Source organism: Lynx rufus, unplaced genomic scaffold (genome assembly GCF_022079265.1).
Source record: "Lynx rufus isolate CCGP_SWC_20201006 ecotype Redwood Valley unplaced genomic scaffold, mLynRuf1.p SCAF_6, whole genome shotgun sequence".
NCBI classification, from domain to species: domain Eukaryota; kingdom Metazoa; phylum Chordata; class Mammalia; order Carnivora; family Felidae; genus Lynx; species Lynx rufus.
This window is the reverse complement of record NW_025814878.1, coordinates 38,723,248-38,740,633: the sequence shown is the minus strand read 5'-3', so window position 1 is coordinate 38,740,633 and position 17,386 is coordinate 38,723,248. Positions and strand designations below refer to the sequence as shown.

Sequence of the window (17,386 nt, the reverse complement as noted above, 5' to 3'; positions counted from 1 at the left end):
CACCCACCCGCCCCTCCCTCCCACCCCCCATCAACCCTCAGTTTGTTCTCAGTTTTTAACAGTCTCTTATGCTTTGGCTCTCTCCCACTCTAACGTCTTTTTTTTTTTTTTTTTTTTTTTCCTTCCCCTCCCCCATGGGTTCCTGTTAAGTTTCTCAGGATCCACCTAAGAGTGAAACCATATGGTATCTGTCTTTCTCTGTATGGCTTATTTCACTTAGCATCACACTCTCCAGTTCCATCCACGTTGCTACAAAAGGCCATATTTCATTTTTTCTCCTTAAGATTATTCCTAGGTGTTCTTTTTAAGATTTTATTTCTAAGTAATCTCTACATTGAATGTGGGGTTCAAGCCCACAATCCCAAGATCAAGAGTCACATACTCTATCAACTGAGCCAGCCAGGCACCCCTATTTTATTCTTTTTGGTGCTATTGTAAATGGGATTGTTTTCTTAATTTCTGTTTCTGCTACTTATTAGTGCATAGAAACACAACTGACTTCTTTGTATTGATTTTGTATCCTACAAGTTTGCTGAATTCAATTATTGTTTTTGTTGGTGTCTTTAGGGTTTTCTATGTATAGTATGTCATCTGCAAATAGTGAGTTTTATTTCTTCCTTATCAAACTGTATGCCTTTTATTTCTTGTTTGATTGCTGTGGCTATGACTTCAATACTATATTCAATAAAAGTGGTGAGAGTGGACATCCTTGTCTTATTCCTAACCTTAGGGAAAAATCTGTTTTTCATCAAGTATGATGTTAACTGTGGGTTTTTCATAAATGGCCTTTATTATGTTGAGGTATGTGTTCCCTCTAAACCTACTTTGTTGGGAGATTTTGTCATGAATGGATGTTGTACTTTGTCAAATGGTTTTTCTGTACCTATTGTTGACATGATTTTTATCCTTTGCTTTGTTAATGTCATATATCATGTTGATTGATTTGCTAGATTGAACTACCCTTGCATTCTTGGAATAAATCCCATTTATTCATGCTGTATGATTTTTTTTAATGTCTTGTTGAGTTTGGTTTGTTCGTATTTTGTTGTGGATTTTTGCACCTGTGTTCATCAGAGATATTGGCCTGTAGTTTTATTTTGGAGTATCTTTATACAGTTTTGGTATCAGGGTAATGCTAGCCGTATAGAATGTATTTGGAATCTTTGCTTCCTTTTTTTTTTTTTTTTTTTTTTTTCAGAATAGGTATTAACTCTTCTTTATTTTTTTTTTTAAATTTTTTTTTTTCAACGTTTATTTATTTTTGGGACAGAGAGAGACAGAGTATGAACGGGGGAGGGGCAGAGAGAGAGGAAGACACAGAATCGGAAACAGGCTTCAGGCTCTGAGCCATCAGCCCAGAGCCTGACGCGGGGCTCGAACTCACGGACCGCGAGATCGTGACCTGGCTGAAGTCGGACGCTTAACCGACTGCGCCACCCAGGCGCCCCTTAACTCTTCTTTAAATGTTTGGTAGAATTCACCTGTGAAGCTAATCCTGGATTTTTATTTGTTGAGAATTTTTGATTACTGGTCAATTTTGTTACTGGTAGTTAGTCTGTTTCAATTTTCTATTCCTGGTTCAGTTTTGAAATGTTATATGTTTCTAGAATTAATCCATTTCTTCTAGGTTATCTAATTTGGCAAAGAATTTTTCACATTATTTTCTCACAATCCTTTGTATTTCTGTAGTGTCAGTTCTTTCTCCTTTTTTCTTTCTTACTGGATTTACTTGGGTCTTTTTTTTCTTGATGAATGTGGTGGCTAAAGGGTTATCAATGTTGGTTTCATTGGTCTCTTCTTTGTATTTCATTTATTTCTGCTGTGATTTTTATTATTTCCTTCCTTCTCTTAACCTTTGCTTTTCTTCTTCTTTTTCTAGTTCCTTTAGGTGTGAGATTAAGACTATTATTTGTTTCTGCAGTTAAGCCTGTATTGCTCTAAATTTCTCTCTTGGAACTGCTTTTGATGCATCCCGAAGATTTTGGACCATTGAATTTTCATGTTCGTTTGTCTCCATGTATTTTTTTATTTCCTCTTTCGTTTCTTTGTTGAGCCATTGGCTGTTTAGCAGCATGTTATTTAGCATCCATGTGTTTGTGTTTTTTTCTAGTTTTTTTTTTTTTTTTTTTTGGTCTTGTGTTTAACTTCTAGTTCCATACTGTTGTGGCCAGAAAAGATGCATAAGATTCTAATCTTTTTAAACTAATTGAGATTTGTTTTGTGGCCTAACATGTGATTTGTCCTGGAGAATGTTCCATGTGCCCTTGAAAAGAATGTGTCTTCTGATGTTTTGGAATGGAATGTACTGTATATGTCTGTTGAGTCTATCTGATCTAATGTGTAATTTAAAGACACTGTTTCCATATTGATTTTCGGTCTGGATAATGTATTCATTGATATAAGTTGGGTGTTAAATTCCCATGCTATACTGTCAATTTTTCCCTTTATGTCTGTTAATATTTGCCTTATGGTTTAAGGGCTCCAATGTTGGGTGCTTAGATATTTACAATTATTGTGTTTTGCTGGATTGATTCCTTTATCATTATGTAATGTCCTTTTTTTTTTTTAATCTCTTGTTACAGTCTTTGTTTTAAAGTCTATTGTTTGATAGATGTATTGCTACTCTCATCTTTGTTTTTATTTGTATGGGATATCTTTTTCCATCCTTTCACTTTCATTGTCTGTATGTGTTTTTAGGTCTAAAGTGAGTCTCTTGTAGGCAACATATATGTAGGTCTTTTTTCTTTTTTTTTGCAGCCAGTATGGCAATTTAAAATTCTAAATCAAATCATGCTATTTATTACATGCTCAAGATTCTAGAGGATTGAGTTGAATTCCTTACTAAGCATTTCAGGCCCTTTGTAGCACAGTGGAAAGAGCACAGGTTTTAACCTTTACTAGTTGTATGCTTGTGTTTTTCATTTGAGTTGTTAATTAAAAATGTTGAATTCTAATAAAAGGCTAGATGCTCAAGGAATGGTTGCTCTCTTATGCCATGTTCTCTAGCCCTTACACATTGGACCCATAGGATTGCACTTAATTCTCTCGATGTAGCTGGCCTGTTCTTTCTTGACACTTGCTCTAGTTTGTACGTGAAACAACCCCGTCCCAGGTCTGGTTAATTCTTACTCATCTTTCAGTATTACAGCTGGGTACCATTTCCATGTCAAGCTTTCCATGTCACCATTTAGGTAGAATCAATCACTTCCTCCTCTCTGTTCTCATGGTACACTCCATAAATCTTATTTGTGTGCCTTCTGAGGTTGCTTAAAAAAGAAAAAGTGGTCCTTGGCTATTTTAGCAAGTATATGGTTAGCTCTTTTGAGAACAGATGTTCATCATCTCTGTATATCTGTGTCTAGCACAGTCACCTGCATGAGTACTAATCATCAATTCCTTGGTAAATAATCTCCAAATAGCAGATATATACAAGTTAGGTATGGGAATAAGTGCTTATAACTAGATTTGTTTTCTGAAATAAGCATTAACCACTTTTCTTAGAAAATTTATTCTCAGTTGAAGAAAAAAATTCAGAGCAAGTATTTTATATAAACTTTTTTTTCCAGGATAACTTATAAGAACATGCCAACTGTGCACACTCATACACAGTGGTTTGTTTCTTGAAGATTTGGTGAAGATTAAATAACATGATCTTTCTACTGCCCCTGAGCACAGTGTCTGACACATAGTAACCATTCAAAAAATTGGTCTTTGTTGTTGTTACAATCATTCATAGACCAGGTATTTGTATTTATCTTGTTCACCCAGATTTTTCTAAAATCTACATTGCTTAATCAACTAAATTTGGCACTCCAGTTGTTGAGTAGTAGTTGAGTCCATGTGTCAGTAACAAACTAATTCCTAAGACAAATTACGATAGAACTGTCTCTACCAAATAGCCTTTGGCCATAAATATTAATCATAGATACTAACTGTATTAGAAGCTCTAGATCCCCAACTATCAGAATAGTAAAATACACTATAAATAAGTCAGCAGTATTTTCTATAGTTGAAAATCTACAACTTCCACAAGTGTTTTCATTATAGTCTTGTACATTTAGAGGACACAGTTTATATTATACATGGTAATGGAACAAATGAGTAGATTTACCTATCCTGATTTTGTTTTGATTATTGAAGTCAAATAATTTGATATTTTGTTATTATGCAGGAAAACTTTTTTCAGAAAACACTTTTTGGGTAAGTCTTACCTAGAATTAAAAAATACTTAAAAACTCAAACTTACTAGAAAAAAATGAAAAGCACTGTTTGTTCTAACAAAATTTATTATGCAGTAATTACAAAGGTTAAAGACTCTTCCATCTCAAATAAAAATAACTGTTATAATTACACACATAATATAGTAGAGTGATTCCAGTAAGTATCACAGGAAATAGTGTATTTGCAAATTGGAGAGACAAATACTTTCTCATTCACAGTGTCTGACATAGGAAAGCCTGTTCACATAATGGTCTGTATAAGGTCATGCTCTTAGGAACAGTCCACACAGAGCTGTTTCCAACACTACTCTTTCAGAACGTGAAGTACCGGGCAAACCACTCCTGGCGCTGGGGATCGGGAGAAGCCACCGGGGAAGCTTCACTCTGAGGAGGACTGAATTCATAAAAAAAGAGAGACATGTAACCCAGCATTAAGCTGTTTTGCAAAATGAAGGGAAAAGCACAAAAAAACACCAGTGTAGATGACCACAAGTGGTTCCCTGCATTAGATGTGTTTTGTAGACCCCTCTACACTAGATTGGGTTCTCCACTCCATGAGAGTGTGAGAGTGCATCAGCAGCTCAGATGAAGTCAGTTAAGGAGGAGCCACATCAAAACAATTACAAAAAATTACAAAAAACCCCCCAAAATCCAGACAGTTGAGAAAAATAATGTCACCTTCTTTGAATAAAGAAAATTCAGGAGGAATTGTCAGAAATAAGAATAAGATAACATTCCTCTTTTTCAGCACCTTTTCTTCTAGCTAATTAAAATTTCAGAATCTGACAGAAGCATTTGGTTTTTACAGATGTGTCCTCAAATATAACTAACTTAAGTAACTAAGCCATGGTACAGTATTTTTACTACATGTATATTTATATTGAACTATCATAATTCCATAAGCAAATACTCTAGGGGGAAAGGAGTACCATTCAGAAGCCAGTTTCCCCTCCATCTTCAAAGTTCAAATTTATACTTAATTCTAACTAAAGAGTCTTTGGGCTAGTTGAGAAAATAAAAGAATCCCTACCGTCTTTGGGGGAAATTACAAGGCACGCAACAATGTGTAATGGAAACTCCAGTAGTCATGTTCCTTGAGCTCATGCACATGCATCTTACTGATACCTGAACATACCCATGCACAAGGGAAAATAAGCAACACAAAATATTTAGCAGGAGACACATTCAAAACGTATTTGACTATTTTCATTCTTGCTATTTTTTCTCTTTAAAATAATTTGTCATTAACCATGTAATCACTTACCCTAGAAAAAGATAGTCTACCTGTAAGGCTATTACTGGTGACACAGCTGAGATTTAGTAGGAATAAGTTAAACAGTAAATTTAAAGCAGCACAGAATCAGTAATAGTAAGGTAAACATTTACCAAAAACCAGTACTTTCTGACTTTCTTTAATGGATAAACAATTGGGTTTCATTCAAATTCTCCTTGTGAATGCATTTAATCAAGTCCGAGTTTAACTTAAAATTGGAATGTCAATGGTAAAATTTTTTTATTTTTTGCTTACGTAGATCATGAAGTTCCCAGAGCTTACATATATTTTATTTTGGCAGTAAGCATATATATTTGTAAATAAGCCTGGCAAACAAGACAGTGAAAAAATATAACAGAAATAAAAATAATTTAAAGTTCTGTAATAAAGATGATTAGTGAAAAAATTGGCTACAATACTCAAAATGAAGCAATTATCCATAAATATTAAGAATTAGCACTTCTTTCAGTATATAGAAAAACTGACAAGAAATTTTAAAAAATCTTAAGAGCCAAAAAGAAGTTCTCTAGAGAAGTGATAAATATATTTTGAAAAGATTTCACAGTAATATGTTTTTTTTCCCTAGGCTGTCCTTAAAGTAGTGAATTTCTGCAATGTAAGAAGGTAAATTTCTCAGGTTAAAAAAGAAAAGAGAGAAAAAATCATTGGTGAGACGGGGCTCACCTCAAAAATGTCTTGGGCTCTTTAGGTGGCACTGGCTGTGGAAGTGGTTTGCTGCTGTTGAACTCGGTATCGTGGACTGGAGAATTAGGAATGGGAGCCAGGCAGTTAGGATGTCCGTTGCCCACTCCACCAGATTCCAGAGCACTTAGATTGGGAACACTCACAAACCTGTTTGTTGGTGACTTATCATTCTTCTTCTTTTGCTGCATTAAAAATAATACATGTGAGGATAGTCCCTGTATAAGGACAAATGAGAAAATAGGAATAGTAGAAGATATAAATTTGGCATGGAAAATTTTCGGAAGCTTTACGTTAAATTGGGATGTTAAAATGAACCAGTGTCACCCAAAGTGTGGTCTGGGGATCCTTGGAGGTGTTCTTTATCTACATGGAATCCTCACAGACATGCTCCTGGGCCAGAAAAGAATGAGGATTGGTGTTCATGGGGAGGGGAGGAGATGGAAAGAATGCCAAAGGGTAAAGAATACTGTGAGGAAATGGGGAAGGAGCAGGTCTTGCAGATACCACAAGGCTAAACGGATTTGGGCTCAAATTAGGAGAAGAAGGTATAAAGTTAAACAGTTTTAAAGAGATGTCTGTGAACTTTAGCCTTCTGTCAAAGGGAGGCAGTCCTTGTCTGGAAAAAAGAGGAAGTGAAAAAATACTTGGCACAGTAGTTTGAGACATATTCCACATTCCCACTTAAGACCCAAAGCTGCCTTACAAGAGAAAATTAAGTCTGCATAATTAAATCTCATTTCCCAGTTGGTAGTATCACTAATTGGCTCATAATCTTTTAAAAGCATTTAAAGGATATAAAACAAAAGTGATCCATCTTTTTTTATTTTCTAGTTGGTCTTTAAAATCAGATAGCAAGAGGAATATAATCGCAGAGTATCAAAACCTATCAGTTTACAAATCATTAACTTAAGTCTCTATTTTATTCGCACTCATCTTGCTGTGCTGAATAAAAATTCACAAGTTGCAAGATATTTTTAATACTCCCATCTTTTACTAAATGTGTACTAGTTAAATTTATGAAATATTTTTCTGCAAAATGATTCGAGTGTTTAAAAAAAAAGCCTAATTGGCCTTTTTCCTTTATTTACAAAGTAATATACTTGCTATCTACAGATTGCCCTCTGTCATATTCTGTCAGTCATGGAGTCTCTGACAAAGAGTCTTTAGCATAACTGAAAAAAGAAAGGATATCTTCTAGAATCACAATATTAGTGAAAGGTGAAGTCATTCAAAAATTAACAAAGATGTATTGTGTGCATTTTCTTGTTCTGGTCACCAGAGGGCATTAAATAAACCCATTTAAGGTTACTATTTGAAGAAATAAAAAATATTGTTATTATAAAAGTGTTATTGGTGTTATTATAAAAGTATTATTATAAAGTTCTACGGTAATGGTTTTATAGCTAAAACTGTAATTCCGCAAAATATATTAGAAATATTTTCCTTTTAATTATCTTGTTTCAGCAAGTCTCATAATCTTGCTCTCTAATTAAAAGCTTATTTCATCCTAAATTATGGACTTAAAAACTGAAACTAACTGTATTAATTCATTCACCAATTATTTACTGAGAACCTTCAATGTGCCAGGCAGTATTTTAGGCTCTGAAGCTATATGCCTCCCTACTTTAGTCATTCTGTTTCATAAAACATTTAAGTCACTCTATGTTAAAGGTTTAAGTTTAAAGTTTGGAGCACTTTAACTTGTGAAGGAAGGATAGAATCCCATGTTCTTAACAGAGAAGTTCTTATGAGCTTTGAAAGCAAAAGTTTCTGGCTAAGGGCCTAATAGAAATTAGGCATGATGGGCAAATTAATTAAATCTGAATCAAAAGACAGCTTTACCACTAGTACTTTATTTCTATTACTGATGTCTTCCAGAAGATATAGAAGTTCCTGTGAAGCCAATATAATTATTTATTCTTATTTGCTTTATTCACTTACCTGTGGTAGCTTATAGAATATGTGATGAAGTTTGCAACTGAACAAGTATTTATTGATTACCTACTATACCCAAAGCACTATGAGGGGAGCCATAGGAAGCTGGGGTACAAAGATGTGTAAGACTTAGCCATGTCCATCTCATTTGTCTACAAGGCTCTTCTATCTGTCCTAAGAGAGTAACAAAGATGGCCCAAAAAATGGGTCATCTTTAATTTTAATTGTCATGAGAGGTCCTAAGACTGAGAGAAGTAAAGCCTTTTTCCAAAGACTGGTAGGCAACAAAATACATGTCCAATGCAACGTCCATTAAGATGGCAGGCCTTAGGCTTTACGTTAGGGAGAGCTGTTGTGTATACAGGGCTGGAGTACCTTTAGGATCCCACAGAGAATAGTGAACACCAAGAAAATGACAAGAAATTATCCTGAGGAGATTTAAAAGTTAGTTTTCTTTGGAGATATGAAAAACAAAATGGTAGAAACCAAGGGTTTATAATTAATAAAATGTTTTAAGGAATAAGAATTCTCAACAAAAATATTAGCCTCGTTCAGTGAAAATGTATACATAAAGAATTCATAGATTTTAGTCCTAAATATTAAATTGAAAACATTGTTTGTAAGCTTTATCCTATGCTGCTCTAAATATTAAAATTTTTTAAGCAAGTTTTAAACTACATCCCTATTTTATGGTGTTTACAGCACATACCTTAGTCAATGGATTAATAACACCAACAGAAGGGCTTGAGTTAAACATTTTGTTGAAGTTAGTTTCTCGATTGACTAATTCCAGCTGATAAAATTTATTATCCTCCTATGCAAAAGAATTATAAACGTCACTTAGACATTTTCTATTGAAAATTTAAAACTGTAATGTATAAATGCCATTCCATTCAAAATTTAATATAAAACCTGAAGATTTATATACCTTGTTCATCAAAGATTAAAAAAAATTTTTTTAATGTTTATTTTTGAGAGAGAGAGCGAGCGAGCATGAGCAGGGGAGGGGCAGGAGAGAGGGAGGCACAGAATCTGAAGCAGGCTCCAGGCTCTGAGCTGTCAGCACAGAGCCCCACGCGAGGCTCACTCACAAACCGTGAGATTGTGACCTGAGCCAAAGTTGGACACTTAACCAATTTGGCTACCCAGGCACCCCAAAGGTTTCTAAATCTGATTGCCAGTGTCTTAAGGACTGTTGGTGGGATGGTTATCAAAACCTTTCAATACCCTATGCTTTGAGACTCTTCTCTACCCTTTTATTTTTTTTAAATATGGAACACTTCACGAATTTGCGTGTCATCCTTGCACAGGGGCCATGCTAATCTTCTCTGTATCGTTCCAATTTTAGCATATGTGCTGCTGAAGCGAGCACCTTCTGTACCCTTTAATAACTTTTCCCTTCAAGATTGGATCGAAATGGTTTCCTTGGTCCCATCTCTATTCCAAACTGCTGGCTGTGCAGTTTGAACATGCTTAACTTACATTCATGGAGTTGTGTGCATGGTTTTGTTGTTTCTATAAAGGTGATACTGGTACAGCATTATCTTCAGTACTGCAAATACATTTCATCTTGCTTAATCTCCTCTCTGAAACCTCAATGTTCAGTTGACTTTTGAATAATACAGGTTTGAACTGTGTGGGTACATTTACACACTGATTTTTTTTTTTATAAATACAGTACAGTACTGTAAATGTATTTTCATAGTGATATTTTTCTTTCTAGCTTACTTTATTATAAGAATACAGTAATAATACATTTACAAAATAAGTGTTAACTGACTTTGGTATCAGCAGGGCTTCCAGTCAACAGTAGTCTATTAGTAATTCAGTTTTGGGGGAATCCAGTTATGTGTGGATTTTCAACTGTGCACAGAGTTGGTGTCCCTAACCCCTGCATTATTCAAGGGTCAGCTATATTACTGCAGTGGTAATCACTGACCAGAGAAACAGTGACGTACATAGAGATAAATCTTTGCCTTTCGTGTGACCAGTATACGTCAACTGAACAACTAAACTTTAGGAAATAAATACATGAGTGTGAAATGCAGGACTGTGCTCTAGTAGAACTAGATTCTTCATTCCCTTCTTAGTTACCACTACCTTTTGTATCATTAATCTCAGCCCACGTGCTTCAGAGTCCACAGAATCAGGGTATAGTAGAAAGCGTGTAGAACAACCCTTAGCTGGATTCCTAGTCTGTCACCAACTAGGTGTTGCTTTGAGTTTGTTTTATTCTTTGAAGTCTGATACCTATCCTGTTGTGAGGATAAAATACAACTATATCTGTGACGTATGCTCACTAAGAACTGGAAAAGCTGTTTCTACCATGGATGAAATGTACTTAATATATTTGCTAATAACTTCATGTGTGGAATGTAATGTAATCAAAGCAATCTATGAGGGCTGTGCTCATGTTCACAATGCCTGGGAAATCTTGCCAATGTCTGCTCCTGGCTCCATAATGAACCCCAATCTATGACCTGCTGCTTTTGGCAGGAACTTCTAGTCCCAGCCAACAGGATAGCTTTCCTAGATGCTAACATAGATAAGTTAAAGAAAAAGGACTTCAGAAATAAATGCTTCTAGGCTCTCTTTTCATGCTGATGTCCATAGTTTTCAGTTGAGGAGATCAGTGAGCCAATAGAGTGATTAGCATTCTATTTTTAGTTTTACTCTGAAAGATTTTTCTTTTTTAGTGATAGTAAAAAACAATACTTTAATTATGGATCAGAAGACTCTAAAATGTTTCATGAATTATGAAACATCTGTGTATTTCTTATTCTTGAAGAATAATAGCTTCAATGAAGGCAGTCTATTTATTGTTAAATCTGTGTTTTCTTCCCTGATGGACTGGTCAGAGACCCTAACACCTCAGTTTGGACCGAGACTCTCAAGAGAGAGCCTGAAGCCTTTCTTAGAACCCTAACAAAATGGAACCCTTTTCCCATGGAATATCCCTTTGGATCAGGGTAAGTTAACATGACTAACTGGAAGTATACGGTACAGGATGATGCATATGCATGTGTTGACTCTTCTTTCCTATCCAACTCTAATCCTACATGAACAATATGTATATTGTTCATATAGTATATTATCTGTACATTGTATATAACTTCAAACGTATATTAACTGTACATTGGCAATGACATATTATTTAAACGTATGTCCTAAAAAAGACTCTTAAAAAAATACTGAAAAGAAGCACAATCCCTTTACCCTAATACCAAATTTAAAATTTTTAATTACTTTGTATTTCTTAATTCATGAACATTTTAATAAACTTTCAATCACAATGCATATAGTTTATAGTTTCAATTTTCACTTAGCATTACTTAATACTTTTCCATGTTTTGCCAACCCACAGTCTATTGATTACTAACATGGTTACAACCTTCCCCTCCCCCCGCAAATCTTACAATTAGTTTCTTTATGACTTGGTCTCTTTCTGTAAGCATGGCTTTTAATTCTGTAATCATCTGTATATCTTCTGGTTTTGATTCTCTCATTAGATATTTTTCTTCCATTTCTTCTAGTCTGAAAACAAGAAACCTTTAGTTCATTGATAGGACTCAGACACATCCTTTTTAATACCTGCAGTTTTCAAAATAGTCCAGCTGAACACATACAAAATTTAAAACCAAACTTTTTTCCTTAAAACTTTTCAGAATAACATGGTTGCCTCAATAGCTTATTAAAGCTATTAAAGCTAAAATAGCTTATTAAATAGCCTTATTAAAGGCTCTACAGGGTAGATGATGTTCATTAAAGACTTTGCAGGTTACTTTTGGAAGAATTCACTCATTGTAAGTCATTCAACAGTGTGTGGGGATGAGGTGAGGTAAGTTCTGTAGAAGAAATGATATATTGAATAATACCTCTAAATACAGGTTTGATGCTGGAATTGTAGGCTCACTATCAGGAGAACTTACCAAAATTATACTCCTGTGTGATGACATAAGGACTGGTAACATATCGAAAAGGGACAAGGGACAAGAAAAGATACAGAGGAAAGGGAAACAAAGGACACATATAATAACATCATTCTTTTCCGGTTTATGGGAAACTCAATTTAAAAATTCTGTATTATCAGCTAATACATTACACTGTAAAAAAAGTACATCAGAGAATTTCATTTTTCCCTTTTTCTGCCCTGAATGAGACGAGAAGGCAACAGGACTGAATGCCACTGAAGACTCCAGGATAGAGGCCACCCTTTATGAGCAGAGGCTCCACAGACCATGCAGGGTCCAAAAATATAGGACAAGGCAGAATGAAGAGGATGCAAATGGAAACTGCTACAGAAGAAGTACTTTCAATTTTAGAAAATTTAAATAGAACGACTTAAAAATTCACTCCTTTGAAAATAAAAGGATAGAAATTAAGCTCAATAAAATCATGGTGGATTAAGACACACAGAAAAACTTATTCACTCAACAAATACTGAATAACTTCTAGACAATCTGTCTTCTAGGATTCTGTGATCTACTCCCACCCCCTAATTCTAAAGGGGTACAAGAATCTCTGTGTACTTTAGGAATTTTAGTAAACTCCTACACTAACTCACTCCAAGCTAAAGTTCTAATCTAGAGGGTTTAGGGAGGTGTGTGGGTGAAGGGAAGTGTGGGGTTAGGAAGGGGCAGTCTCAGAATCAGTTGGTCTTTGTCAGTTCAGTTTGAGGTTAGTTTCACTGTCTTTACTTTTGTTCTTTTGTGACCATGCAGACTGAGTGAAAGATGTGATTTCACTGGGCTCACATAAAGGGACTTGCATTTTATAGTGATAGGGTGTTTTAAGGGCAACAGTTTTAAGAAGCTTGAGAAACAATAATCCAGTCAAGGAAAAAGGCACTGGGTTTAATACTGGAGTAGCCACAAGATGTCACTGTAGAACTTTATCATTAAACACAAAATACAAGATTTTTGAACTGCTTCCTGCAGCTAAACAAGAATACTTGGCAGTAAATGGTCACTAAAAAACTCAATTTAACACCTTATTTAAAACTATTATGGAAAAAAAAAACCCAAAACAGAACAAAATAAAAAAAAATAGAACTATTATGTCTATTGTTTTAGTTCTAGTACAATGAGAAGTTAAGGAAAAGTGAGTCTAAATCACTTACAACCCGTGACCCATCTTTTTTTGCTCTGAGCCTCAATTCTAGTGTAAGTTCTCATTTAGGTAAAGCATGCTTTACCTACAAAACTGTCATCAGTTAATCCTCTCCACAAAATGACTTTCTCTCTCGCTCTCTCTCTCTCTCTCTCACACACACACACCTTTTAAAAGATACCTGGATATTAAAGGGAAAAAATAATTGATTAAATTGAAGAAACCATTCATATAAATATAAATGGGAAAGCATTAAAGGAGAGAACAAGTAAAATGATCTAGATTTAACTTGCAAATGTATTTCCAGAATTACCAAGTCTTTCAAAATCCTAACAGGAAGAACCCTTGGTATTACTCTGATCCATTTCAAGCCAACGCTGGTCAACAATCTCTTTCTTCAGTTGCCCCTGTGAACTCTAGGCCAGCACTGCTTCCTAAAGACTAGGTGTGAACAACTGGTGGTACAGGAAATGATCTTAGTTTTATTCTCCTTTAATCTTTCTGGTCACAAGAAGGAAAAAAGTCACAGTTTTGTTCTATGTATCTTAAATGGCCTTTATAACATATGCTTATTACCCTACTTCATACCATTGGGCAGGCCTGCAGCATCAAATAGTAGCTAGGATCTAATAACATTGTTGTATTTTCACAGAATTTACATTTGTATAATTACAGCCTAGCTTCTATTTATTTATTTACTTATTTTTAAAGTTTATTTATTTTGAGAGAGAGAGAGAGAGAGAGAGAGAGACAGCATGAGTGGGGGAGGGCCAAACAGCTCTGCACTGTCACAGCATGGAGCCCAATGTGGGGCTCAAACTCAAGAACCCACAAGAATGGTAAGGATGCTTGACCAAGTGAGCCATCCAGGTGCCCCAGCCTAACTTCTATTTAGAAAAATGGATACAGGGGCGCCTAGGTGGCTCAGTTGGTTGAGCATCCAACTTCAGCTCAGGTCATGGTTTGTGGGTTCAAGCCCCCTGTCGGGCTCTGTGCTGACAGCTCAGAGCCTGGAGCCTGCTTCTGATTCTATGTCTCCCCCTCTCTCTGCCCCTCCCCTGCTCACACTCTGTCTCTCAAAAATGTTTAAAAAAAAAAAGAAAAATGGATACGATTTTTCAGTAGTGATAATGGTTTTACTGCAGAAATAATCAAGTTTTCCTGTTAAATTTTTTAAGTTATAATGAGTCAATTAAAAATATGAAAACCGTATCAAAGGTAGCTGGTAGCCAGAAATGACCAAATTCTGAAAGGTTAATAAAGCCTGGGAAACACTGCCTTGAGGGGAAATGTACAAGTTTGTATAGTCTTTTACTCAAAATACAGATTCACATTAAAAGTAATACTGAGAACAGAAGACTATGAGGGAGGAGAAGGGGGAAAAAAAAGTTAAGGGAGAGAGCCAAATCATAAGAGACTTTTAAAAACTGAGAATAAACTGAGGGTTGATGGGGGGTAGGAGGGTGGGGAGGGTGGGTGATGGGCATTGAGGAGGGCACCTGTTGGGAGGAGCACTGGGTGTTGTATGGAAACCAATTTGACAATAAATTTCATATTAAAAAAATTTTTTTAAATTAAAAAAAGCAATACTAGAGAAAACAGAAATAAAACATATATAATTACTAATTAGGTCACTGTTGGATTCTCCCCAGGCATGCATGCCCTGATTTTTTTTGGCTCTGGGAATATATAGGTCAATGTCTAGGGTTCATGAACAACACAAACCAAAAATATGAATACATAAAAAAGCTGTATAAAACATATAAAAAACTTTTCAAGGTGGCAGTACTCCTATGTTTTATAAACATAATTGACAAAGTCAGCAAATTGAGATTATAGGCCAAACAGTATTGGCACACATATATTTTAGAATTTTAACTATATAAAAATAAACTCTATTATACCATCCTTCTCTACAGTTTAAGGAAAGGAAATACAATAATTGAGGAAGTTTAATGTTGAACCTTTGTTTCCCCATAATTGATGGGCACAGACTACTATCTCCTTACCTCACAAAACTTATGAACACAACCTGAATGGTAATTTAAAAATCAAACAACAACAACAAAAGATGATTAGAGTAGTATAGATAAAAGAACTCTTTTATCAACAACTTTTAAAGAGTGGTAATTCCAATATGGTGGAGTGTTTTTTCAATTAGGGATTACTTACCTACTTAAAGGCCCCATACAGAAAACTCAATGCTTCCCCCAAGAAGAAACTCCTTTTGTTTCAGTACAGTGAGAAGTTAATGTAAACTAGACAATCAATAATAATCTCTGAACTCCTCTTTTTGCATAATAAAGATGTCATGACCCCACCCACGTTCTATATAGATTTAGATTTGGCTTAAAGTTCTTTAAAACAGCCATTCTCTCATTTGTTCCTAAAACAAACAAAAACTATGACATATTAGACACAAGGGTTTTACTACTATCCCACTCAGGAAAATAAAATAGTTTCTATAGAGTATCAGAAAATCTAAGACTTGAGTACCTAGCAGTAGAGAGGGGGTTTTCTAGTAATCATTCCATAACTACAGAACTCATCACCATTTCTACAATGTTTAGAGGGTACCTTTCCATTCTTTAAATTTCCATTCCCCTCTTCCCTGAAGTCCAAACAGGGTTTGGGGCAGGAACAGAAATAAAGCTTCCAGCTGCTCAAGAGGCCCTTCCACTTCAGGCTTCAGCCTGACCCATAATGCTGCAGCCCTTCCACTACCACCCACTTCTATGATTCCACAGGGCTTTTCCAATTTCAAACACTTAAAGTTAGCATGCAGTTGATTAGGAACTTCAGTAAGGTGTCCATAGTCCTTTGCAACAGGCTAAGAATAGTTCAAATGTTGTCCCCCCAGCTCCTTAACCTGGAATGCAGTCTCCCTGCTCATCACCACTGATGAAGGCATTCAGCAGATCCAAGCAGGCTGCATTTAAGGATATGGAGCAGAAATATCTCAATTGTCTAAAATTGTGCTTTCCAGGGGTGCCTGGGTGGCTCAGTTGGTTAATTGTCTGACTTTGGCTCAGGTCATGATGATCTTGCGATTTGTGAGTTTGAGCGTCGCATCGGGCTCTGTGTCAACAGCTGAAAGCCTGAAGCCTGCTTCGGATCCTGTGTTTCCCTCTGTCTCTATCCCTCCCCTGCTTGCAAACTCTGTCTGTCCCTGTCTCTCTCAAAAAAACAAAAACAAGAAACTGTGCTTTCCCAATATGGGAGCCACTAGTCCATACGTGGCTGTTTACATTTATATTAATTAAAATGAAATTAAAAATTCAATTCCTTGGTGGCACTAGCCACAATTCAAATGGTCAACAGCCATTGTGGCTAGTAACAACTGTACTGGGCAGAGCAGATACAGGACATTTTTGTTATCATAGAAAAATCTGGGCAGCCCTGGTCTAAATACATTTATTTGAGTGTGTGTTTGGTTTCAACTAAAAGAGTAAATACCTAAACTAGAGACTAATTGTATGATAGCAGTTTTCTGGTGGAAAAAGAAATACAGTTGGTTAACATGGATCTAGCTGAAGTATAAAACAAGTGGTAGATCTAGAAAAGCAGATCAAATATTTGACTCATGAGTAATACTAATTCAATTAAAAATTACCATAATTAGCAAAACTAAGTTATTTACTATCTACTGAAAATTCCTAATGTGTAAAACCATATAAAACAGAATAAAGTAGAAACAAATCTTTAATCTTTGTAAATTAACATTCCTAAGGAGACAGGACACATGGATAGACACAGGTTATTTTTGTGAGCATGTTTTTTCAGACTGTGAAGAGGGAGATACCAGGATTTCAGTCTCTGCCCAATGAGTAACACTGAGGCCAGGAGAAGGGAAAGCCAAGAGTGGGGTTTACTGTAACTAATTTTTGCAAAATGCCTAAGGTGATGGATGCACTCTTCTACATGGAAGATACCTGAGCTCTTACTGTAGCTCAAAAGGATTTAAATATTACCTCCAAAACCAGGAAACACCAGAAATCATTGTGACTGGGAAAATGATCTCACAGGTCTCCTCATCATTTCAAGTATAACTTCATAATGTGATAAATGTTAGAATTCTCAAAAAATTTATTCAGGAAACATTCAAGTGCCTACTAATGCGAAAATCCTGTGTGTCCATTGCAGA

The 17,386-nt window shown here is 35.5% G+C and overlaps 1 protein-coding gene and 1 non-coding gene across 6 annotated transcripts in view; both read right to left on the bottom strand.

Moving 5' to 3' along the window:
• Positions 1 to 4,320: 4,320 nt before the first annotated feature.
• FAM184A (family with sequence similarity 184 member A) overlaps positions 4,321 to 17,386 on the bottom strand; it is a 123,114-nt gene continuing 110,048 nt past the window's right edge. Inside the window, exons 15-19 of one of the 5 annotated variants that reach the window (XR_006966149.1) lie at positions 11,550 to 11,667; positions 8,843 to 8,947; positions 6,178 to 6,380; positions 5,251 to 5,345; positions 4,528 to 4,614 (exon numbers count right to left, since the gene is read on the bottom strand). Coding sequence is in view for 4 of the 5 variants with exons in the window: in XM_047101910.1 (XP_046957866.1) it covers positions 4,533 to 4,614; positions 6,178 to 6,413; positions 8,843 to 8,947; positions 11,550 to 11,667 (541 nt within the window). In the remaining variant the exon portion in view is untranslated. Of the gene's footprint in view, positions 5,346 to 6,177; positions 6,815 to 8,842; positions 8,948 to 11,549; positions 11,668 to 17,386 lie in introns of those variants that run through there. The other 4 variants (XM_047101910.1, XM_047101907.1, XM_047101908.1 and 1 more) reach the window with 4 other exon arrangements.
• LOC124529565 (U6 spliceosomal RNA) lies at positions 9,399 to 9,505 on the bottom strand. The gene has a single exon (XR_006966428.1). It is a non-coding gene; the product is annotated as a U6 spliceosomal RNA (small nuclear RNA).